General features: G+C 43.2%; 2 protein-coding genes across 9 annotated transcripts in view; both read right to left on the bottom strand.

Annotated features, from left to right (window-relative positions):
- The window catches only part of LDHC (lactate dehydrogenase C), a 43051-nt gene extending 37018 nt beyond the window's left edge, over window positions 1–6033 (bottom strand). For all 4 annotated transcript variants that reach the window (NM_001271792.1, NM_001271794.1, NM_001271795.1 and 1 more), the window contains 1 exon segment: window positions 5899–6033. In NM_001271792.1, coding sequence (NP_001258721.1) covers window positions 5899–6024 — 126 coding nt within the window. In that variant the 5' untranslated portion in view covers window positions 6025–6033.
- Window positions 6034–10187: 4154 nt separating this feature from the next.
- On the bottom strand, window positions 10188–21281 carry LDHA (lactate dehydrogenase A). 5 transcript variants are annotated; one of them, XM_038569206.1, is made up of 8 exons: window positions 21260–21281; window positions 18799–18948; window positions 16428–16545; window positions 15303–15476; window positions 14481–14654; window positions 12925–13042; window positions 11476–11599; window positions 10188–10896 (listed from the first exon to the last, which is right to left on the bottom strand). In XM_038569206.1, the coding sequence occupies exons 2-8, from the start codon at window positions 18922–18924 to the stop codon at window positions 10732–10734; spliced, it is 999 nt and encodes a 332-aa protein (XP_038425134.1). In that variant the 5' UTR covers window positions 18925–18948; window positions 21260–21281; the 3' UTR covers window positions 10188–10731. The 5 variants fall into 5 exon arrangements, with proteins under 5 accessions (XP_038425134.1, XP_038425132.1, XP_038425133.1 ...); XM_038569204.1 differs by lacking the exon at window positions 21260–21281 and adding an exon at window positions 20803–20947; XM_038569205.1 differs by lacking the exon at window positions 21260–21281 and adding an exon at window positions 20796–20939.
- Between the last annotated feature and the right edge of the window lie 2822 nt (window positions 21282–24103).

Below are 24103 nucleotides of genomic sequence, written 5' to 3'. Positions count from 1 at the left end.
GGATTCTATTACATTTAACCTTTATGCCTAATTTCTGAATTGGCTGAAATTGTTTTTGGTATGCAATCTTATGGCCGAAACGGAAAGGCGGCCCCCTGTGGAAAGCCATTACATATGGTTCAGCACAGTACATTTAACTTTGGATCTCCGACCTAGGGGTAGATGGGCATATAACCAGACCATAGCTCCCAGTCAGCCATGCGATCATAACAGTAACAACAGATACCCTTACAACCATTCTGTTTTTTACTTTAAGTTCCATATTCAATAAATTTCATGAGATAGTCAACACTTTGTTATAAAATAAGCTTTGTGTTTCATTGTTTTGCCCAACTATAAGCTAACATAATTGTTCTGAGCATGTTAAAGGTAGGCTAAGTTATGATAGGTGGTATAGGTGTATTAAATACATTTTCAACAGGATATTTTCAGCTTATGATGAGTTTACTGGGATGAAACGTCATCATAAATTCAGGAAGATTGGTGTAATATCTTTTTTGCTTACTAATTTGAATTAAGTTTTTACCAAATGAAGTAGAATACAGAACTATGTAGAAGATATGTTTTCCCTAAATTACAGTGGCCAGATTCTAAAGATAAGAAGGTAAAGGGACCAAAATCCCTATTTACTACTGTTTTTTCTCATATCAGATACCATCTGAACTTTCTGGAAAACTGTAGATCCTAAAATGTACTAAATTATGTGTTATATATCAGGAATATAAGGAAGACAAAGAGTTTCACCCAGAGGGATTACATATCACTTCTAAGCTAACTGATAAGGAAACCAGATCATCTTTATAGATCCATTTTTATATTAGTCTATGTATCTGTCTGGGCATGAACAGCAAAACAGAAACTACTCTAAGCATTTCAAAAGAAGGTATTTAACATAGGGATGGATAGACAGCTGGAGGAGGGATGAAAGGACAAAATGGGAACACTGAGGTAACCCTGAGATAGAAATCACAGTTTGAAGCTACTACCCCTAAGACTGAGGGATCAAAGAGAGAGACTAAAGGAGGTGCTTCATGGAGCCAAGCTCATACCTCTGGATAAGCAAAACCTGGCTGCTACAGATACTACTGAAGGGGCAAAATGAGGCTGGGAGGTAGCTCCAAAAGAAACTGGAAGCTAGAACCAACTTCTACCATTGAGGCAAAGGGATCTATAGCTGGGACAAAAGTGACCAAAACAACAAGCAAACAGGAAGGAATAGGTCATTCCTCCACCCCTGCCTTCCAACTTCCCTCTAGTGCCCCATATTGGCAGAGCCTAATAAAATGCCAAATGGTAAAGGAGAAAAAGATTATGCAAAGATACAGTACCAGCACAATAGAGTACAGAAAGTTGGATTTGGAGCTGAGTGACAAAATTTAATAACCAACACAGCCTGCATTTAAATAATATTTCCAACGTGAATTATATCTCTTCTTAAGTTACCAAATAATTCTCTTTTCAAGGGAATCTTCCCAGCTCCATTTGTCTTGTCAAAGACAGAACTCAAATAATCCCTAAAAGTTTTTTATTTTTTAAGAAGTCACTATATCTAGGTGAGTCATTTCTCAAATAAAATTCCAAATAGAGAGTCTGGGTTTGTTTAGCCTGTCAGAATCTTTTAAAAATAGTTATGAGCGGGGTGCATAGGTGGCACAGTTGGTTAAGCATCTGATTCTTGGTTTTGGCTCAGGTCATGATTTCAAGTTCAAGGAATCATGCCCTGCATTGGGCTCCATGCTCTTCACGGTGTCTGCTTAAGACTCTCTCTCCCTTTCCTTCTGCCCCCTTCACTCTACACTCTCGAAGAAGAAAGAAGAAAGAAGAAAAGAAAGAAGGAAGAAGGAAGAAGGAAGAAGAAGAAGGAGGAGGAGGAGGAGGAGGAGGGGGAGGAGAAAGAAGAATAGTTATTAGCATTCTCTTCCCCAGGGAGTTCTAGAAAAACAATGATAAGGTAAAAGAAAAGAGAATTAAAATCAATCTAAGGAAAACTGCTAGGGCCACATTATTTTGTATAGCACAAGGAAGTAGGATATACTGCTATGCTTTAAAGTCCCCCTTTTGGGACACCTCAGTTGGTTGAGCATCTGCCTTCAGCTCAGGCCATGGTCCTTGGTCCTGAGATCAAGCCCTGCATCAGGCTCCTTGCTTGGGAGGAGGACTACTTCTCCCTCTCCCTCTGTCTACTGCTTCCCCTGCTTGTGCACTCTCCCTCTCTAATAAATAAATAATTTAAAAAAATAAAAGTCTACCTTCCAATGACATATGGAGTTCTAGTACTCAATACAGACTATATGTTCCTTGAAGACAATAAATTATATAAATATGCATATTTTAATATCTTTCATCACTTTCCATTTATCCCACAATGTACATCAATGTGACCTGGGTATTTACCAGTATACTATGGATTCTGGTAGGAAATAAATGGGCTCCAACAACTGTCTTTCACAACTGGAGTTCTGAAATTTCATGATAATATGCCTTGCAGGAGGCTTTTTTTTTTTTTTTTTTCTGATGCATTGTGCTGAGCACTCAAAATAGTTTTTTTTTTAAGATTTTATTTTTAAGGGGATCCCTGGGTGGCGCAGTGGTTTAGCGCCTGCCTTTGGCCCAGGGCGCGATCCTGGAGACCCAGGATCGAATCCCACGTCGGGCTCCTGGTGCATGGAGCCTGCTTCTCCCTCTGCCTGTGTCTCTGCCTCTCTCTCTCTCTCTGTGACTATCATAAATAAATAAAAATTTAAAAAAAAAAGATTTTATTTTTAAGTAATCTCCACACCCAATGTGGGGCTCAAACTCACAACCCTGAGATCAAGAGTCACATGCTCCACCAATTGAGCCACCTAGGTGCCCCATTCAATAAATTCTTGTTTTGTTTTTTTTCAGTGAATTCTTTATATTTGCCACCTCATATCCTTCAGTTTTAGAATTTTTCTTTTATCTCTCAAATAATTTCTTTCCCTTTCTTTTTTCTTACTGAATCATCAGTGAGTTACAGGACTTCCTGATTGGTTCTCTAATTTCATCTTTTTTCCTTATTCCATCTTTGACAATCTGCTTTCTAGCAGCCAAGTGGAAGTCAAAGGGTTCCTGCTTCATTGTCCAACATGGAGACCTTCAACTAATCCTACTGCTTTCAATAAGATGCTTGTCCTTACTATCCTTCATGTCTTGAGTGCAGAACCTGCCTGGTTCAAACTCTCCAATGAATATACTCCTTCCCTTGGCCTGCTGAGATGTGAGAGGTGGCTACTTGGTTGATTAAGGTAAAGAAGAGAATCTGGTAGTTTTCCTTCTGATCATATAAACTTTTAACCAATTCTCCTGTGTTTGTCCCATTCCTCACATACACCTTGTGAAGCAGTTGGTACTTCCAATTCCTGAGCCTTTCTTAGGGTTCTGGAATTTAACTGGCTTTGCTTCCTCTCATTTTCTTCTGCTGGTTTTAAAAAATTATCTAAGTAATATAGTAAATCTTTTAAGAACACAACAGGATCTGTGTCCAGACTTGCCAAAATTTGAATTCTAGCTCCTTTACCTATGTTAGCTACTTGACAAAGGGGAACTTAGTTAATATCTATGCTTCAGTATTTTCATTTATACATGGAGATGACAGCAGTACTTACCTTCCAAGGCTGTTATAAAGATTAAATAATATTTTTAAAACATTTAGAGAAGCAAAAGACTTGTATGTTGAAAACTACAATACATTGCTGAAAACAAAGAAGACACAAATAAGTGGAAAGAAATCACATGTTCATGGATTGAATACCTAATATTGCTAAGATGTCAACATACCCACAATAATCCACAGATTTATTTTATTTTTTAAAGATTTATTTATTTATTCATGAGACAGAGACTGGGAGAGGCAGAGACACAGCCAGAGGGCGAAGCAGGATCCTCGCAGGGAGCCCGATGAGGGACTTGATCCTGAATCCCAGGATCACGATCTGAGCCAAAGGCAGGTGCCAACCACTGAGTCACCCAGGTTTCCCCAATCTACAGATTTAATGTAAACCCCTATGAAATCTCAATGGCATTGTTTCTAATAGAGCAAAATCCATTCTAAAATTAATATAAGGGACACCTGAGTGGCTCAGCGGTTGGGTGCCTGCCTTTGGCTCAGGTTGTGATCCCAGGATCTGCGATCGAGTCCTGCATCATGTCCCCTGTGAAAAGCCTGCTTCTCCCTCTGCCTGTGTCTCTGCCTCTTTCTCTGTGTCTCTCATGAATAAATAAATAAATCTTTTAAAAAATAAAAATAATATAGGATATTAAGGGACTCCAAATGGCCAAAACAATCTTGAAAAAGAATTTGAAGATCTCATGCTCCCTGAATTCAAAACTTAATATAGGGATCCCTGGGTGGCGCAGCGGTTTAGCGCCTGCCTTTGGCCCAGGGTGCGATCCTGGAGACCCAGGATCGAATCCCACGTCGGGCTCCTGGTGCATGGAGCCTGCTTCTTCCCTCTGCCTATGTCTCTGCCTCTCTCTCTCTCTCTCTCTCTCTCTCTCTGTGACTATCATAAATAAATAAAAATTTAAAAAAACAACAACAAAAAACAAAACTTAATACAAAGCTACATCAAAATAGCATGGTATTGACATAAAGATATATAGACCAGGGTGCCTGGGTGGCTCAGTTGGCCTGCATTCAGCTTGGGTCATGATCTTGGGGTCCTAGTACTGAGCCCCTCATCAGGCTCCCTGCTTAGGAGGGAATCTGCTTGTCCCTCTCACTCATGCTCTCTCAATTATTATTATTATTATTTAAGATTTTACCTATTTGAGAGAAACAGAGATAGAGACAGCAAAAGCAAGGAGGAGAGGGAGAAACAGACTCCCCATGGAGCAGGAAGCCCAATGTAGGACTTAATCCCAGGACCCTGGGATCATGACCTGAGCCGAAGGCAGATGCTTAACTGACTGAGTCACCCAGGCACCCCTAAAATGAATGACTGACTGACTGAATGAATGAATGAATATTGAAATAGAAATTAAAAAAGAATCTCTCTGTCCCTTTCCCTCAGCCCTCCCCACTCCCACATGTGAACTGTCTCTCCTAAATAAATAAATACATAAATTTATTTATAAATAAGTAAGGGCAGGGGCACCTCAGTGGCTCAGTGATTGAGCGTCTGCCTTTGGCTCTGGTTGTGGTCTCAGGGTCCTGGGATTGAGTCCCACACAGGCTCCCCGGAGGGAGCCTGCTTCTCCGTCTGCCTGTGTCTCTGCCTCTCTCTCTCTGTCCCTCGTAAATAATTAAATAAACTCTTACAATAAATAAATACGGGCAAAGGATTTGAATAGACACCTCTCCAAAGAAGATACACAAATTGCCAACAGGCACATGAAAAGATGCTGTGGAAACAGAAAGGAAAATTAAAGGACTTCCATTATTATTTATCAAATTTGGTACTTCTTGTTTTACAATGAGAATGGAATACTTGAACAGAAACTTTTTTTTAAGATTTTATTTTTAAGCAATCTCTACACCCACGTGGGACTTGAACTCACAACCTCGAGATCAGGAGTTCCACACTCCTCCTACGGAGCCAGCCAGACACACCTAAAAATTTTTTTTAAGTATAAGCTTCTGGGTAGGATTTTCACCCATCACTCTTCCAGGAAGGCAAGGTATGGGATCATTTAAACCGAGTTTTAACAAATTAATGCAGTCAATGTGTCTCCTATGAATAAATTTAAATACTCTAACAATGCCCAATAATACATGGTAAACTTTAAATAAGTGTTTCTTAAATTACATCAAAATCAGGTAAGTGAACACATAATTGGCTGTGAGAAGATTAGCCCTACAGCCCTGAACTCATCAACATCTACAACACCTAAAAGCTCTTACTTGATTTTCAGCCACAGGATAGGCTTCTCACTCACCTTCAGTAAGATACAGATAGCACAGGCCATGCCCACAGCACCAGTTCCAACAATGGTGATCTTCCTCTGGGAGATTTTATCTTCCTCAATTAGATTCTCGATAAGCTTCTCCTTGACAGTTGACATTTTGAGAACCTGAGAGGGATAATGAAATTTCAGCAGCATCAAGCTCCCTCAACTGATCACTCTCATAGTATCCATATTACTAATCACATTGCACATCTAAGGGCCTACCTATTAGGTTTGCAGAACACTGGAGCAGAGGGTGAGAGGAAGTGGAAAAAAAGAATTTTCCTGGTCAAGCGGTGTGGAAAAATAAAGAAGCAACAGACTACCTAGGGGTTGGGGCATCAATAAGCTTTTTTATTTCTCCCTGCCCTCCAGCCACCATTTTCACCCCAGAACCAGACACTCACAAACGCTTTGCTTGGCACAACTTAGCCCACAGGCAGCCGGAACACTCAACGCACTGCTTTTAAGGAAGATTAAAAGAAAAAAAAAAAGTTACACCAAAAGGAAACCATCGACGGCAGTTGAGGTGCAAAACCCTGTGACGGTTACTCTCGGCACTGCCGACGACGTAAGAACGCTCCCACGCACACGACTCTTTCGTCAGCACGGAAGCCCCGCCCCCGCTGGCCCAGGCGCAGGTGCATTGGCAGCAGTTAGGGACCTCTCTGCATGAAGGGGTTTTCTGAGGGTGTGCGGTTGCATCCTGCGTGCCCCTGTGAAGAATTCTAGGCAAGCTTTCAAAGTGTGCAAGACAGGGCTATTGGGAGTATAGCTTCGTTTTCCTCAGCCAGCCTAGGCCTGGGACTGGATTTAGTGCCGAATTTTTGGAAACCCTCATGAGTATAGGCTGGTGAGGGTCAGGCTGGAGGCTGCACTGGGAAAAAGCAATCCTGGGAGCAACTATTCTTAGGGTGGCGCCATCTGAAGACAGTGTCTGAGGAGATTGCTTCCAGATGATTTGCCTCTTTCTGAGACGGCATGCTAATGCGACCCGAGTGCCAAAGATGAATTTTTTTTTAAGATTTTATTTATTAACTCATGAGAGACACAGAGAGAGGCAGAGACACAGACAGAGGAAGAAGCAGGCTCCCATGCAGGGAGCCCCATGTGGAACTTGATCCCGGGATCACGCCCTGAGCCAGAGGCAGACGCTTAACTGCTGAGCCACCCAGGCGTCCCTATTTGCAGGAATTTAAAACATTATTGGGCTCTGTAGCTTCAACATGGAGTGCTAATAAAGATTTAATTAAAGTAGTAATGAAAAGGGAAGGCCACATCTAGTTTTCTAAGGATAGTTCTAATTTATACCAAGAATTTATAACCCACAGAAGAGGATACAACCTCCTCAGCCATCTTTTGTTGAGTATTTGCATTTGAATCCTTTTCCATTTTCTGTTTCAAAGCCTATGGTTTGTTCTTAATGTAGTTCAAACCATGCCATCACCCTGCTTAAAACCCAACTATGGCATTCCATTACACTTAAAATAACCAATTTTTAAAAATTAATTTTTAAATTCGTTTCAGAGATTTATTTTAGTGATTTGTCAGTAAAATAAATGATTTTTTTACTACAACCTAAAAGACATTCAAGATTTGGCCTCCTGGGATCCCTGGGTGGTGCAGTGGTTTGGCGCCTGCCTTTGGCCCAGGGCATGATCCTGGAGACCCGGGATCGAGTCCCACATCGGGCTCCCGGTGCATGGAGCCTGCTTCTCCCTCTGCCTGTGTCTCTGCCTCTCTCTCTCTGTGACTATCATAAATAAATAAATAAAAATTAAAAAAATTAAAAAAAAAAAAAAAAAGATTTGGCCTCCTACTAGCCCTCCAGCTTCATCTCAAGACACTCTTCCCTCACTCCCCTCCAGCTTTTCCCCAGCTTTCATTTGGCTCAGGACTTTTTGCTGTTCCCTATTTGTAGAAAGTCCTCCAACCATTCTCAAAGTTGATTTCTCATTTTCAGTCTTAAGCATAAATGGTGCTTCCTCTAGCTTTTCTTGACCAATGTGTCAGTTACCACCACCTCCACACATCTCTCCTGTCTCTCTTATGGCACTTTTCACAAACTATCAGCCCCAAGAAACAGGTTACCTATAGCAGACAGGAGCAGAAGCCACAGTTGGTCCTGTCTACTACTTACTTGTGTGCTTCCTTCCACAGCAACTCCAGTATTTGCACCTCATTTACCACTCAGTTGAGAGGTTGGCACTGCTGGCCAGGATGACCAACAGGCCTCTGGTGGCAAAAGGAGGTATCATCTTGGTAATGGCCAAACTCCTGATCTAGGTGAAGAAAAAGCTCTTCGTTCATATCTACCCAAGGCACAGGGCAGGCCCTTCAGGTCCACTGCCTGAGTGGGCTCTCTGGGTGACTACAATCCAAGCTAACTTAACTATTTTGCTTGATTGCAGCCATCTAAATACAGGAGGGCCAAGATTTGTACATTCCAACATTGGCCAAAGTGTAGGAATGCAGTTGAGAATTCTGAAAGAGCATGGCTTTGAAGTACTGATACTTTTACTTTGGCAACATGGGCTTTAGTGGAAAAAGGATTGACTTATCTACATGCATATATATGGACACATTTATCTATATAAATGTAAGGAGAACTATGTTCTGAACATCCCATTTGCTTCTCCCACTAACTGGCAACTTATGTAAAATGGGACCAAGTCATTTTTTTTTTTTTTGGACTAAGTCATTCTTAATCTACATCCCAAGGTTATTAAAACTGAAATGAGATCATATTACATTTAAAAGAATCAGGGCTTCTTGCAGAGTTGGCCTATTCCTTGCCTGGGGCAGAAAGATACAATCATCCCAGAACACTTTTTGTGCCAGAAAATGAGGAAGCTTTACAACATTCAATTTAAAAATTCATGAAAGATTAGGCTAATAAATATTTAAGCATTATTTTTCAGTCATGTTGGCATTGACTAATTTTTAAAAGCCTTAAATTGTCCTCAAAATTTACAAGAGGCTATGGGCGTTAAGTACAGATTTCTTTTTTGGCAAAATTTTTAAAGTTCTAAGATTAGTGTTGAAGGTTGTACAACTATGTGAATCCACAGAATTACTTTAAAAGGTGAATTTTGTGTGTAAATTGTATCCTAAAGCTTTTTTTTTTTTTTTTAAGCCTATAGAAAAGCAAATCCTATTATATTACTTAATTGTCAAGACCATTACATAGTTTGCGGGGATGCCTGGGTGGCTTAGTTGGAGCTTCCAGCACTTGGTTTTGGCTCAGGTCATGCATGATTCATGGGTTCTGAGATCTAGCTGAGTCTGGCTCCACACTCAGCAAGGAGTCTGCTTGAAGATTCTCCCTTTGCCCCTTCATCCCCCCACTCTCAAATCTTAAAAAAGACTACATCATTCAGTCTTGTCCTTTAACATTTGAGATCCACATGGGGGTAAAAAAAAGCATAATTCTTTCTCTTCACTAGCTCTCAGGAAGCAAACTGGTGAAATATCCTGGAGAAGTGGATAATAAAGTTGCTCTAGTTAACTTCTCGAAGTATTCAGGCCTAGGTAAGGGTCATAGTTGTAGATAGACTTTGAGGAAATTTTTAAAGAAAAAACATTACACTACTGGCCTCCAGAGACAAAGGTTCTTAAAAATCTGTTTCCCTATATTGACCAAGTACCACTGCTAAGGTTGTTGGCAAATGAGATTTTTACCTTCATGTATAGAATGTCACCTACAGAATTGTAAGGTACCAATTATGATTAGCACTATTATCAAGTTACAATACCCTGTGGCTTAGTATATTTAAATGATTGCTTATGATGAAAATGGTACCAAGACAACCCAGTCAATTTAGTCACACCCTTAATATATTGTCACATTAAAGTCTGATCATTTGGGACGCCTAAGTGGCTCAGCGGTTGGGTGTCTGCCTTTGACTCAGGGCATGATCCCTGGATCTGGGATCGTGTCCCACATCAGGCTCCCTGCATGGAGCCTGCTTCTCCCTCTGCCTGTGTCTCTCATGAATAAATAAATAAAATATTAAAAAAAAAAAAAGTCCGATCATTTGGGAAGCCTGGGTGACTCAGTGGTTAAGCATCTGCCTTTGGCTGAGGGCGAGATCCTGGAGTCCCACATCAGGGTCCCTGTGTCTCTGCCTCTCTTTGTCTTTTCATGAATACAATCTTTTTAAAAAATAAAGTGTGATCATTAGTAAACAATACACCTTGAAAAAATCATTGCAATGTTGCTTAAGAATGTAAGTAGCAGCTTGCTTTATCTTTAGAATCACTGTTCAGAAAAAAAAGACTCACTGTTCAAAATTTATTTGGTATTTTAGTTGGTATGACAGTTGGTTGCATTGTCTTTTTACATTATATGGCAATGTACACTATATTCTGACATATATAGTACACAAAATAAGATCCTTTAGAAGAGTTATGCACAATACATGCAATATTGAATTTATACATTGGATCCCAGGATGTGACTGAAGAAGAAAAGATGGCCTAGGCATGTTGGATGTTGGGATGAAGGAATCAGAAGTTACAAAACACAGTAAATACACATCTGGTTTAAGGAGTAGCTGCAGCATATATGACATTGGCAGTGGTGCCTCCGATATTACGTTAACCAATTTAGGACTACACAAGACAGGTCTCATCCAGCATCAGGACATAGCTGCAGGGTTTTGTGAACCATTCCTATGTGTAACTTTAGGAAACTGATGTTTTTTTCTTAGGCCATTTTAATATTACGACTTGAGTAACAGGTCAGATAATAAGGACAACATACACAACCTCCAATTAAAATCTTGTTGTAGTCTAGACAGTGACATGGTACATTAGAAAATTTTAAAACTGCAGCTCCTTTTGGATCCCCCAAAGTGTATCTGCACTCTTCTTTAAACGGGCCTCTTCCTCAGGAGTCAGAGTCACCTTCACAACATCAGAGATTCCATTCTGTCCCAAGATGCAAGGAACACTAAGGAAGACATCATCTTTTATTCCATAGAGACCCTGAAGACAAAATGAAAAATATTTTATGTTTTGTTTATGCATTCTGGTTTCTCCTAAGACTTGAATTCTCTACAATTATGAAACTTATTTATTTAGTACAACTTGAGAAGTAGAAATTCCTTTCCACATTTTCAGTTAGGATGTTATGAACAGTACAAGTCATCAAAATACCAAAAGAATTTCTGTTCTAATAGAAAATCTAAATTATTGCCATTATCCATATTACTGTCAAGTTTTTATTGATAACATCCTGGCAACTCTATCTTGAGTGGGACTTCTTTTTTTCCTCCAAAGGAAAAAATTTTTCTTTTATGGTCTTCCACCTACCTCAACTTATTATCAGTAAGTTCTCAAGTATCTATGCAGTGAACATCGTACAAGTAAGACAAGGTATGGTGAACACAGTATTAGTAGACATTAATCCCAAAGCTCAACCATTTCTCTCCAAAAAAGAAAACTGTGAGTGAATTATGTCACTTAAATCAACGATTGACAACGACTCTAACTGCTTTCACAGAAGAATCTTTTTTAAAAGCCAGGAAATAATGGCAAATACAGTGTATCATTACATAGACCTACCTTAATCATGGTGGAAATTGGATGCACCCGCCTAAGATTCTTCATTATACTTTCTGCCAAATCTGCCACAGAGAGTCCAATGGCCCAGGAAGTGTAGCCTTTTAGTTTGATCACCTCATAGGCACTGTAGGGTAGGGAAGGACAGGGAAAGGTAGGAAAATGTAAGGTAAGAGAAAGATACAGCTTTCACTGAACACATGCTTTATTGCAAATAATGCCAGTAAGTTCTATTATATACCTGAGTAACACTTGCCATGTATACCAGGATATTATGTATAGGGATGTTCGCAACAGTAATGTTAGTAATAGCAAAAACCCTGGCAATAAGCCCGATGATATAATAAGCTCTCCAACAGGGAATGGATAAGTTGTGGTACATACACAGAACGTATTCAATACACTGGAATGTTACAAAACTGTCAAAACAAGTAACTATACCTACATGCAAAAAAATTTGATTCTTTAAAATGTAATGCTCAATTTTAAAAAGTTACTACAAAATTACGTATAGTATTTGACTCAAGATTATTTCAAACAAAGGATGAGTTGTAGAAACAAGAGGAGTGAGGGAAAGAGCTCAGAACTCATGCACATCCAAGTACCAGCAGAAGACTAGTGTTTCTAACTCAACACTATGCTATACTTAGTTAACAGCCATTGTCAATGTTTCTTGGGTTGGATGGTGGGTTCACAAGTTTTTATAAGAGGGCCTTGCCTAAATCAATCGTGATTCAATATTCAATTCTATGGACCTGAGGTCCACACATGACCACATTCATGGTTTATAGTAAGTAAATCAAAACTGAAAGATTCCCTATTTAAACAATTTCTAACAGTTAATATCTACATTTTTAGCACAATTATGAACCTAGACATTGTTTGAAACTTTATAATCATTTGAACGAACAAGTTATTTGTTTCTACTCATAAAGCCTGTAACAGGAAATCAGATTTAAAAATTCTTGGGGTGCCTGGGTGGCTCAATTGGTGAAGAGTTCAACTCTTGGTTTTGGTTCAGGTCATGATCTTGATTACTTAAATAAATAAAACGTTAGATAAATAAACAGAATCTTATCCCTAATTGAACGAACCATATATGCTATTGAGGACTGAATCTCAAATAAGATAGACTTACAAGCACAAAAAGATGTATACTATACAGAACTATAGCAAAAAAAGACTTGCACTTATAATTTTCAATATCTTTATCTCTGTTTTAGTATATGTGCTGCCAAAGTGAGCACTTTATCTCTGTTTTATAGTATGTTCTTTATAAAAATTTTTAAAAGTTTATTTTTTATTATTTTTAAGTAATCTCTAAATTCAGCCAGCTAGTCAGGTGTCTCTCGAAAAATGTTTTCTAAGTACTCAAATGTTATTAAACTTTCAAACTTTAAAGTAAAAATAATGTTTTAATCTTCTGTATTGCCAAATTATGAGATCTATTACCTGTCAACCACCTGTTTGTGAACCTGTTTCCACTGTTCCTTATCTGCATCAGTGCCTAGGTCAGGGTGCAGATTCTTCAGAGAGACACCAGCAACATTTACTCCACTCCATACAGGCACTAAAAGAAACAGTATAGAATACATTTATTTCTGCACACCATCCAGCAGACAGTAATAGCATTCTAACCAGTCTTAAGGATTAATTATTAACCTGCTTCAAGTCAACACACTCCTTGCTTGCTGACTTAAGACTCCTTATCCATAACAGAAGTAATTCACCTTCTTTGAGATCTGCCGACTACTGGTCTTGGAGAATAAAGAACCACAACTTTAGGCAGCCTCGATGGCTCAGCGGTTTAGCGCCGCCTTCAGCCCAGGGCATGATCCTGGAGACCTGGGATCAAGTCCCACATCAGGCTCCCTGCATAGAGCCTGCTTCTCCCTCTGCCTGTGCCTCTGCCTCTCTCGCTCTCATGAATAAATAAAATCTTAAAACAAACAAACAAACAAATAAAACAAAACAAGAAATATCACAGACCACTGCATTCCCTTAACTGATTAAACCCATTCAAAACTCTCTGGGCCAAGCAGAAACCTGAGTTGGCTTTTGGATAAAAGCCTGCTTTCTCAGGGCACCCGGGGGGGCTCAGTGGTTGAGCATCTGCCTTTGGCTCCAGTTGTGATCCCGGGGTCCTGGGATCGAGTCCTGCATCAGGCTCCCCACAGGGAACCTCCTTCTCCCTCTGCCTGTGTCTCTGCCTCTCTCTCTGTGACTCCTGTGAATAAACAAAATCTAAGAGTCTGTCTTCTTCCCAGGTTGCCAGCCTCCTGCATAAAGCTCATATTCCTTCCCAGTCAAAACTTGCCTCTTGAGTACTGGCCTTTTAAGCAATGAGGAGTCAAACTTGGGTTTGGAAACAAGACTAGTAATTTTGACATTTTTCTAATTATCATTTCTTATCTAGGGAGGATTACCTGCCTTGGGTAGATGGTCAAGACTACCAATGCCCTTACTCTTATGCTTTCATTGATTATAAAGCTGAGAATTTTCAGCAGATTCTAACTTGTTTTCCTAACCTATTAGGATGTTTAATCCATACATATTTGAGAAATATAGATAATATGAGATCGTAAGGGGGAATTTACTTGGCATAAGTAACTGAGAACTCTGCACAAATCATAACATCCTTCAACTGTGATAGAATTTTTCCATTCACTTCATTTGGATGGGCTGACCTTTTTAGAGTCACGCAGTTTAAGTCAAGTATAGACAGCTGTGATATGAAAGGACTGAGGTCATCCTAGGAACTATCCTCTTATTTTAATATGTCATTGTAAGAAATAAAAGAAATTTCATTCCCCATCCCTCATGCCATAAAGTACCATATAAAATGGTTAAAATCTTAACATGTAATTATAGCAAAAGGCAGATTTTTAGAAACCATTCTACTCCAATGAATGGATTATCTGATTTCAGCTCTGATTTAATAATGAAACTTCTATCAATATTTTACACAGTCTTTTTGAAAACAAAAAGAGGAAATAAGTTATGCTTACCACTGGAGTCTCCATGCTCTCCAAGGACCCACCCATGACAGCTTAACGGGTGAACTCCCAACCTTTCCCCCATTAGGTAACGGAACCGGGCTGAATCCAGATTGCAACCACTTCCAATAACTCGGTTTTTGGGAAAGCCACTTATCTTCCAAGCCACATAGGTCAAGATATCCACTATGAAGAAAACATTGAGGCAAAGATACTACGTAAATTATTAGATAATGTCTGGCTACTCAAGATATATGGCTGTGTATGAATCTTGATACTGATTATGATCAATCAGTATTTTTGTTAAATTTTTAAACCTCTATATTTGCATAATACAGCAAATTCGTTAAGTATTCAAGAAGGATGGCTTAATGAAAATAAATTGTGCACCAAGAGCACCTTATTCATAAACTTACACCTCACCTAAAGACCTTCTTGGGCGAATAATTTTTAAGTTCTAAATACATTCAAGGGCATTGTACCTCCTTTGTTATTTTAAACTCAACTTTATTTTAGGGGTGCCTGGGTGGCTCAGTTGGTTAAGCATCTGCCTTCTGCTCAGGCCATGATCCTGGATCCTGAGCGAGAGCATTGAGCTCCACCATCAGGGACCCTGCTCAGTGCAGTCTCCTTCTCTGACCCTCCCCCCTCTCATGCTGCTCTTTCTCAAATAAATAAAATCTTTAAAAAATAATAATAATAAACTTAACTATTTTAGCAAATCCATTCATACAAGGAAAATGAAAATATGAGAAATAAGCACGTGTATACAGAACATCACATAGAACACCAGTTTTACTTGAGCTCATCTATTTGTGTAATTAAGAGTCTCACCTGGATTGGAAACAACAAGCAACTTGCAGTTTGGGCTGTATTTGACAATATTAGGAATGATGAACTTAAAGATGTTCACGTTACGCTGGACCAAATTAAGACGACTTTCTCCCTCTTGCTGACGTGCCCCAGCCGTGATAATAACCAGCTTGGAGTTTGCAGTCACATTGTAGTCTAGACAAAAGTGAACAAAAACCAGATGAGGGCCTTTAAAAGAACTCTATTACCTAGCCAGCAAAAATTTGTCCCATAAACTTTTTGTGATGGACAGTTTTATCAGTGTTTTATCATCTCCCCTACTTCCTTTCACACATAGGTAAATACAGATAAATGCCTATAATGCCACTCTCCTACCCCCATCTCCTCCTTTAGTTTTTGGCTGCTTAACATGAAGGAAGAGTGCATCAACACCTCCCTTGTAGTCTCGTTTTAGACTGTGACTTTATATTATAATATATAATGATCTGGGAAGAGTTGGAAAGAATCAAATGAGCTATATCTCCCAATTTTTTTTGCCACCTAAGCTCGTGCTCATTCTTCCATTCTCCTCTTCCTATTAACCTCTTTATTGTGATCATACCAGCCCAAAGACAGGCTGGTTTTTGTTTTTAAGCAAAGGCAACTTTACACTTATCAGGCATATCTTACTTCTAGATACCCTATGGCACAGGATGGTTAACTCAGCCCATAGATAAGCAGTCCACGGTTTTCAAGCGTTAAACAGAAGACTATTTGATTACTTATGTCCAGGTTGCCTGACAAGGGCTCATAAGTGTGAAAGGCCCAAGAATATCTGAACAGGCTCATTTACCCTATTCTCAACCTTGTATTAGTGTGTGAAAGGAGCAGGGGAAGTATATTAAATATTAGAAATAATATGGTTAAACATGGACCTGACGAGCTTTACTAATTACATTCTGATTCAGATGCTTTCCTTACTAGGACATATTGGATTTCCATTTAGAACCATTTACTAGAAATTGAAACTTTGATATAAACAGATTATCAAGGCAAAATTGTTCAAAGGCTCCTATATAAAAAATAAATCTTTGAAGTGGCAGGATTTCAAGCGTGACAGAGAATTAAGTCTAGCATAGACCACAATATAAACTTGTTGAAATCAACCTTTGCCAGAGACAATTTTTGGTGTTCTAAGGAAAAGGCTGCCGTGCTGGAGATCCATCATCTCTCCCTTCAATTTGTCTTCCATGACATCAACAAGAGCGAGTTCATCTGCCAAGTCCTAAAAGACAAAATTTTTACTCAAATGTAAAACTGCTACTTCCAAGTTTTAGAAAGGCATGCAAATTTTGTATTTCTAGCATAGAATTCTGCTACTTTATTAATATCAGGACATACTTCAAAGTAGACGCAAGTACCCATTTAAAAACGGACTCACAAAAATAAAATAAAATAAAATAAAAAATAAAAAAATAAAAAATAAAATAAAAACGGACTCACAGATGACCCATGCATAGGAAGAAGTACTGATCTCTTCTCTTCACTAAACCAACCTCTGGGGAATCCCTGGGTGGCTCAGCTGTTTAGCACCTGCCTTCGGCCCAGGGCGTGATCCTGGAGTCCCAGGATCGAGTTCCGCATCGGGCTCCCTGCATGGAGCCTGCTTCTCCCTCTGCCTGTGTCTCTGCCTTTCTCTCTCTCTCACGAATAAATAAATTCTTTAAAAAGATCCTTTCAACTGAACCTGTAAATGTTCATAGGTGCATCTCAGACCAGGAGCACCAACAATAGCTTTAATACATATGAATTGTTATAACAAAGTAGGTTATATTAGCTGAGCTAGTATAGTATAACAGATTTATTCCCCAAGTTACCAATACTACAATAACCTGGGGCATCTGCCTTCAGCTCAGGTCATGATCTCAGGCTCCCTGCTCAGCCAGGAGTCTACTTCTCCCACCCCCTCTACCCCTCCCCCTGCTTGTGCTCGTGCTTTCAAATAAATAAAATCTTCGTAAAAAAAAAAAAAAAATATATATATATATATAATAACCTGGCAATTACTCTTATACACACCTGAGTTAGAGAGCATCACAGGAAAAGACCACAGATTATTCACAGATGTGAGATAAACATCAATGGCATCAATTTCTGATCAAGTGGGAAAGCATTAAGAATTTCGACAGGTATCCCCTCTTTTTAGAAGTTTTCATTATGCCAATTCACCTTTTTTTAAAAGACTTTATTTATTTATTCATGAAAGAGAGAGAGAGAGAGAGGTAGAGACACAGGCAGAGGGAGAAGCAGGCTCCATGTTTTGGAACCCGATGCAGGGACCCGATCCCGGGACTCCAGGATCGCATCCTGGGCCGAAGGCAGGTGCTAAACCACTGAGCTACCCAGGGATCCCCCCAATTCACTTTTACACAAAACCTAATATTAGTACCTGTTTTCACCAACTGAAAGAAATCCAAAGAGGATTTTTGCTTTTATGAGAACAGGCAAAAAGCAAAATAGCATTCAGTGTTTGTTCTGCATTGAGCCCTTATTACAGAGGTTGCATACACCCTAGGTACTACCAAGCTCCTTCCCCAAGGAACCTTACCCAGCATCTCAATAGCAAGCTGTCATAGATTTGAACCGTGTGAGCATCTGTACCTTACTTTGCACATCCATTAGCAAGATGTGTCCTAAGGTATCAGAAAAGCCTAAGGTTATTTCTTGGGTCTGAAAGTGCTCAAAAAATTTTCCATGGAAATTAATGGTAATTGCCTCTTCATTTTACACCATTTCAGCTTCACAAAGGTTCCATAGGAATGCTCTCTTTTAGGATAGTGGGGGAAACTTTTACACTATGTGGCCTCTCTAAGATCACATATAAAGCAATGTGTTGTTACCCAACCTCTGCATAGCTCATTTCTGCCTTCAGTTCCTTATTTCAGTCCTTTCCTGTTCAAAAGCCAGAATTAATCATTTCACTCCCTTATTAGGAACTCCAAACCTAAACTTCAAAGATATTTTAATATTACAAACTGCCTTGATTTTTTTCTTATATAAACTAGGCTTGATTACTGTAAAACGTGTTCTTTATTCATTTACAAATTACTAAATTTGGTACCATAACTGGTACCAAAATTACTATTCAAGGTGAGGGGCAATGGAGATTTTTATGGGAGAAAGACAAGATTTCCCACAGTTAGTGTGATTTTTAATTTTACCAAATGTACGTTATCACTTTCAACTCAAAAATTACTCCAAAATAAATTTAGCTGGTTTAAAAGCATGGACTCTTCTTCATTTATAGGCAATTCATGCACATAAATACGGTAAAGTGAATTTAAGGAATTGTGTAACCTGCCTAATAACTTTTGGTACACATACCCTTTCGGTATGGCATCACACATCTCTAGTTTGTTCCACAAAAAGCTTTTTGAATGAGTGCATGAACCTGAATATTTGTATATACAATGTGATTAATACAATTCTTGGGGGGGGGGGGGATGGATGGCTTCCAGAGTGATTGGCTCTCACTTACCTTCATTAAGATACTGATGGCACAAGCCATGCCAACAGCACCAACCCCAACAACTGTAATCTTATTCTGGGGGGTATGGTCTTCCTTAAGAAGATTCTGAATCAGCTGATCCTTGAGCGTTGCCATTTTGGACTTAGAACCAAAAGGAATCTATAGGGGGTAAAAAACAGTCAGTGCATCCTCTTTAAATTAACGCTATTAACCAAAAGCTGTTCCTAAAGAGCTTATTTTACTTCCTTTGGGGGTACTTGCCCCTAAAAAGGGGAAAGGAAAAAAGCCTAAACATGGATAGAGAAATGGTGAAAGACCTAATGCCAGGGTCTGGTTTGGCTAAGACCTTGGTGTAAAGGATCTCACCTTGGCATGGAAAAATAATATTGATGTTTGGGTGTAAGTATAGCTTCCTGAGGATTCACTCATCTTGACTGATTAACCCCAAGCGGGGCCGCCTGGCCTCACGCAAAAATCACTGCAGCTCAGCTCCAGTCACCAGGGCTCCCCGCAAACCCTCAAGGGAGGAGCACAGGAACGTGCAGGAAGCTCCCGTAACGGCCTCGTGGAGGCCCCCGGCTGCTGCCCGAGGCCGTGCAGAAAGCTCCGCTCATGCGCACTCGCCCCTTGCAGCGGCGGAAGGCCGGCTCCGCAGGGCCCGAGGGCTCCCCGCCCCGCCCCGCCCCCGCCCCCGGCCCCGGCCCGCGCGGCGCCGGGCTCGTGCGCATGCTCCGCGGCTTTGCAGAGCCGGGCCCCAGCCCCGACGGCGGCGGCCCGGGGAGCCCCGCCCGCGAGCGGAAACGACCGCGAACCCGCGAGGCAGCGGCCCCGAGGCGGACTTTGGGCCTCGCCGGGGCCCAGCCGGCCGCCTCCCGCGCCGCCGCATTTTAAGCCGCAGAGGCTGCTGTTAACCAACAGGGAGGGAGGCGCCTCGTGCGGCCTCCGCCGCGATCCATGTTGCAAAGGCGTGAGGACCGTAAGAGGAAATACCTTCAGGACAGGAAGCGGGAAAAAAAAAGAAAAAAAAAAAAAAAAAAGCTGCAGAGGCCCGGAGCCCTAAAGTTCCTAGATCCTTGGTGGATGCCCCATTTCCGGCGCGGGGTGGGGGTGGGGGGCTTAGCTCGGCTAATCCGACCCCGCTCTGCATCCCCTGGAAAGATGATCACAGGCTGCATCGCGGAGGCCACGTCTAGTCTTGACACCACCCCCCAAAGGGCAAGAATATCCGAGAGGGCGTCCAGGCAGGCAGCCCAGAGGCCCCGGGCTGGAGTCGGGTCTCTCCTTACAGATCGCGGCTATTTCTAGAAGCTGGCTTCACCAAACCTGCAGCCTGGGGCCCGGCGGGGCCGGGTGGGGGGGGCCCTGCAGAACGCGGGTCTGCTCCCCACCCCTGCCGCCCACCCTGGGGCCCCCGACGTGCCCGGACCCCCGCCCAGCGTTAGGTGGCCCCACCTCTCAAAACGAGTGGAGGGTACCAGGTGCCCTCAAGGTCCCACGTGAGACGCAGGAGGGCTCGGACCCCCGCTTCGCCTGGGCGCCGCGGAGCCCACCCAGCACCCACCGCCCGCGGCCGCTCGCAAGGTCAGCCTGCGCCGGCAGCCGCCCCGCGGGGTCCGCCCCTCCGCGTCCCGGGCTAAGAGGCGCCCCGGGCCGCGCTCCGCCTTCTTCGGACCCCGTGCCCCGCGCCAACACTCAGCTGCGGGGGCTCGGGGGGCTCGGGGCGCTCGGGAACCCGGACCTCGAGTTCGGTGCCGCTCGCCTACTTCAAGCTCAGATCGGTCCCACCCGGGCCGTCCCGCATCCACCCGGGCTTCCGACCGCCTGGGCACAGCGCACGCGTGTGCACCTGGGCTGCCCGGCCCGACCCGACCAGAGCCGCCGCCCCGGTCCGCCACCGTCCCCAGCGCCCCCCCAGGCGGGGCCCCCTCCCGGGCCGCGGCGACCAAGCCACCCGGGGGCCGCCCGCTGTCCCCGCCTCCGGCTCGGCGCGCCGGGCCCCACCGTACCCCGTACCGGGCGTGCACGTCGGGACTTGGCGGCGGCGGCGGCGGCTCCGACTCCCGGGGCCGCGCGCGGGAGGGGCCTTAAGTGGAAGCGCGAGGCTGACGTCACGGGGGCAGCCGGGCGGACGTGCGGGAACCCACGTGTGGGTCGGGCCAGGGGCGGGCTCCGCGCGGGGCGGGGCGGGGCGGGGCGGGGCGAGGAAGCGCGGGCGGCGCGCGCCGCGGGGGGGCGCACCTGCGCACCTGCGGACCCGCGCACCTGCGGACGTCGGGGGGCGCCCGCGCCGCGGTGCCTCTGGCCCCTAGAGCCCCGCCCGCAGCCCGGATCCCGCCGGGCCGACCCTCAGGAGAGGCTTGCGCCGACTCTTGCCCCGTTTCCCACTGCCCAGAACCGCTGCTGGCACGAAGGCACTCAACAGTTTGTTGGAAGGGAGGGGATGCCTAGCGCAGCATCATTCCGTCCTTACCCAGCTCGAGTGATCCCCGAAACTTGGCGCTGCTGCTAAACCTTCCAAGTCCCCCAGCTCGCAGCGAGGCCTCAGCCCTAGTCTTTGTTGGTGCCCTTCCTTTGCCTGGCCTGCCTTCCTCCTCTAGATCTTCTTTAAACCCCACCCATCATCTGGTAACACGCGCGCGCGGACACACACACACACACACACACACACAGTTGGTATCTCCGTTGTCGCTGCATCTGCTGAGCTGCGTCTCCTTCAAACCGGCTTGCATTAGCGAAGGGTGGCCCTCGGCTCTCCTGGCGGACAGGGATTCTCTCAAGGGCGTGCATCATTTTTCTACGTCCTCCTTTGCACCTGGGACCAACTTAGAGTCCAGTTCTGAGAAAGATCCATAATTATGGGTCTCTTGATTTTGAAGGGAACATGCCAACCTCAGTTCCAGAAAAGCAGGGCATCTTTCAAGCATGTCCTAATGGTTTTCTCATCACTCTAGGAGGCCGCGAAACCTAGGCTCTCACCTGGAACACACACAGCTGGACCAGCTGAAGGCCAGCCACAGATTCCCCATTGTTTCTCAGGGCAGGGCCATAGCAGTACTGCCTGTGGCCGCTCGGTCTTTGCAACAATGGCCTCATTCAGGTAGGCTGGGCCCCTGCCTACTTACCAGGTGTGACCGCAGCTGCTGGCAGGAAGGCAGAGCTCAAAGGATAGAAGGTACGCTGAGCAGACAGGTAAGAACTCTCACCAGGAGGACTCTAGAATGACCTCTAAAGATAATCTAGGCAGAAAGTTTACAGCCCCCTAAATTAAAACACCTCACAACTCACTCCAAGCACAGCTTCCTTCTTCTTTGCAGAACAGTAGCCTCTACTTAACTTTATAAATATGAATAAAACAAGTACCACTTACTGAATACCTCCTTTGTCTCGGGCGGCAAACTAAGTAATACCTATACTCATTTTTCACTGTATTTCTTTGGAATACGCATAATTACCCCATTTTGCAGATAAGAAGCCAAGGCTCAAAGAGATTAGTGACTTTGCGAAGGTCATACAACTAATAAGTGATTTCAGGTCATTTAGGACTGAATCCAAAGCCTATGATTTTTTTCTGTACAGGATGTTGTCCCATCTCCACCCCTCACTCCCAACTCCACAAAAGTCAAATTATGGAGGTGGCCCAGCCAGTCCTAGGCTCAGAAAGTTTTTTTACACTGAGAGACAGTAGATGCCACTGGGTGTCCCTGCCTGTCTGCTGGGCTGTGACATGAGTCTTCTCCTGCCCTGGTCCTTATACCATCTGCACTCCTGCTTTCAAGCCTTTAGACTTGGCCCGGAATTTATACCACATGGTGTCCTGAGTCTCCAGCTTACTGATGGCTGATCTTGGGACTTCTCAGCCTCCAATTGCCTAACCCAATTCCTTTTTTTTTTTTTTTTTTTAAAGATTTTATTTATTTACTCATCAGAGACAGAGAGAGAGGCAGAGACATAGGCAGAGGGAAAAACGGGCTTCCTGTGGGGAGCCTGATGTGGGACTCAATCCCAGGACCCTGGGATCACACCCTGGGCCAAAGCCTGCCACTCAACCACTGAGCCACCCAGGTGCCCCGCAAATTCCGTATAATAAATTTCATTACATCTATTGGTTCTGTTTCTCTGGAGAACCCTAGTACATTCCACGTAGAAGAATTTCTATACTGGGACATCTGGGTGGCTCAGTGGTTGAGCGTCTGCCTTTGGCTCAGGGCGTGATCCCGGAGTCCGGGGGTCGAGTCCCACATCGGGCTCCCTGCATGAAGCCTGCCTCTCCTCTGCCTGTGTCTCCCTATCTCTCTGTGTGTCTCTCATGAATAAATAAATAAAATCTTAAAAATAAATAAATTTTAAAAAGAAGAATTTCTATACTAAAGCCCAAACAGAATGTAGGACCCATGGGATGAGTCAGAAAAGCACTGTTTCAGAGGGCAGAACAGACTTTTCCAACTTAACAAAGTGTTCTTCAAGGATGGCCCTTTTAGGGGATCCCTGGGTGGCTCGGTGGTTTTAGCGCCTGCCTTTGGCCCAGGGCGTGATCTTGGAGTCCTGGGATCAAGTCCCACATTAGGCTCCCTGCATGGAGCCTGCTTCTCCCTCTGCCTGTGTCTGTCCGCCTCCCCCCCTCATCCCCCGTCCGCCCGCCCCCTTCTCTCATGAATAAATTAATTAAAAAAAAAAAAAGAATGGCCCTCTTAAAAGGGAACATCTCACAAAGAGGTGGCTTGAGCAGGGGACAGGCTGGCCTCAGAGAGTGAGTGGTACTCAGTAACCAATATAAGATTTTCCTAAAATGGTCCTGGCCAAAGAATGGTATCCACCCGAAAGACAGTGCTGAGTCATTCCTTCATTAAGTGTTTGTTACAGTCCTCTTCAAGAAAGTTCAATGGCTCCCCATTCAAGGGCTTCAATATTAAAATCCAAATTCCTTGGAAGGCCCTCTAGGCCCTCTGTCATCCAGTGCCCACATCCTCTCTTTGGCTTTATCTCCTATTTTCCTGCATGCTTCCTATATGGCAGTCCCAAGGCTCCTTCTGCCTTCCCCATCTATGCCATGCACTTCTACCTAGGCCCATCCTTCTGCCGGAATGTTCTCCACCTTGCCACCATCCCGACCCTCCCAAAACCCACGTACTTATAGATCAAGTGCTATTGCTTGAGCTTTATATTAAGCTAATTCTTATCGCTGTCCCTTTCTTTTTCTCACTAGACTGTGAGCTCCTCGTGGACAGAAACTTTCTCATTTATCTCCATACTCCCAGCACGTGCATTTATTTGTTTTATAAATATATTTTGAATTAGGTGCCTACTATGCAAAGGG

The sequence above is a fragment of the Canis lupus genome, chromosome 21, assembly GCF_011100685.1.
Source record: "Canis lupus familiaris isolate Mischka breed German Shepherd chromosome 21, alternate assembly UU_Cfam_GSD_1.0, whole genome shotgun sequence".
In the NCBI taxonomy this organism is placed as follows: domain Eukaryota; kingdom Metazoa; phylum Chordata; class Mammalia; order Carnivora; family Canidae; genus Canis; species Canis lupus.
This window is presented reverse-complemented; position numbering and strand designations above follow the sequence as displayed.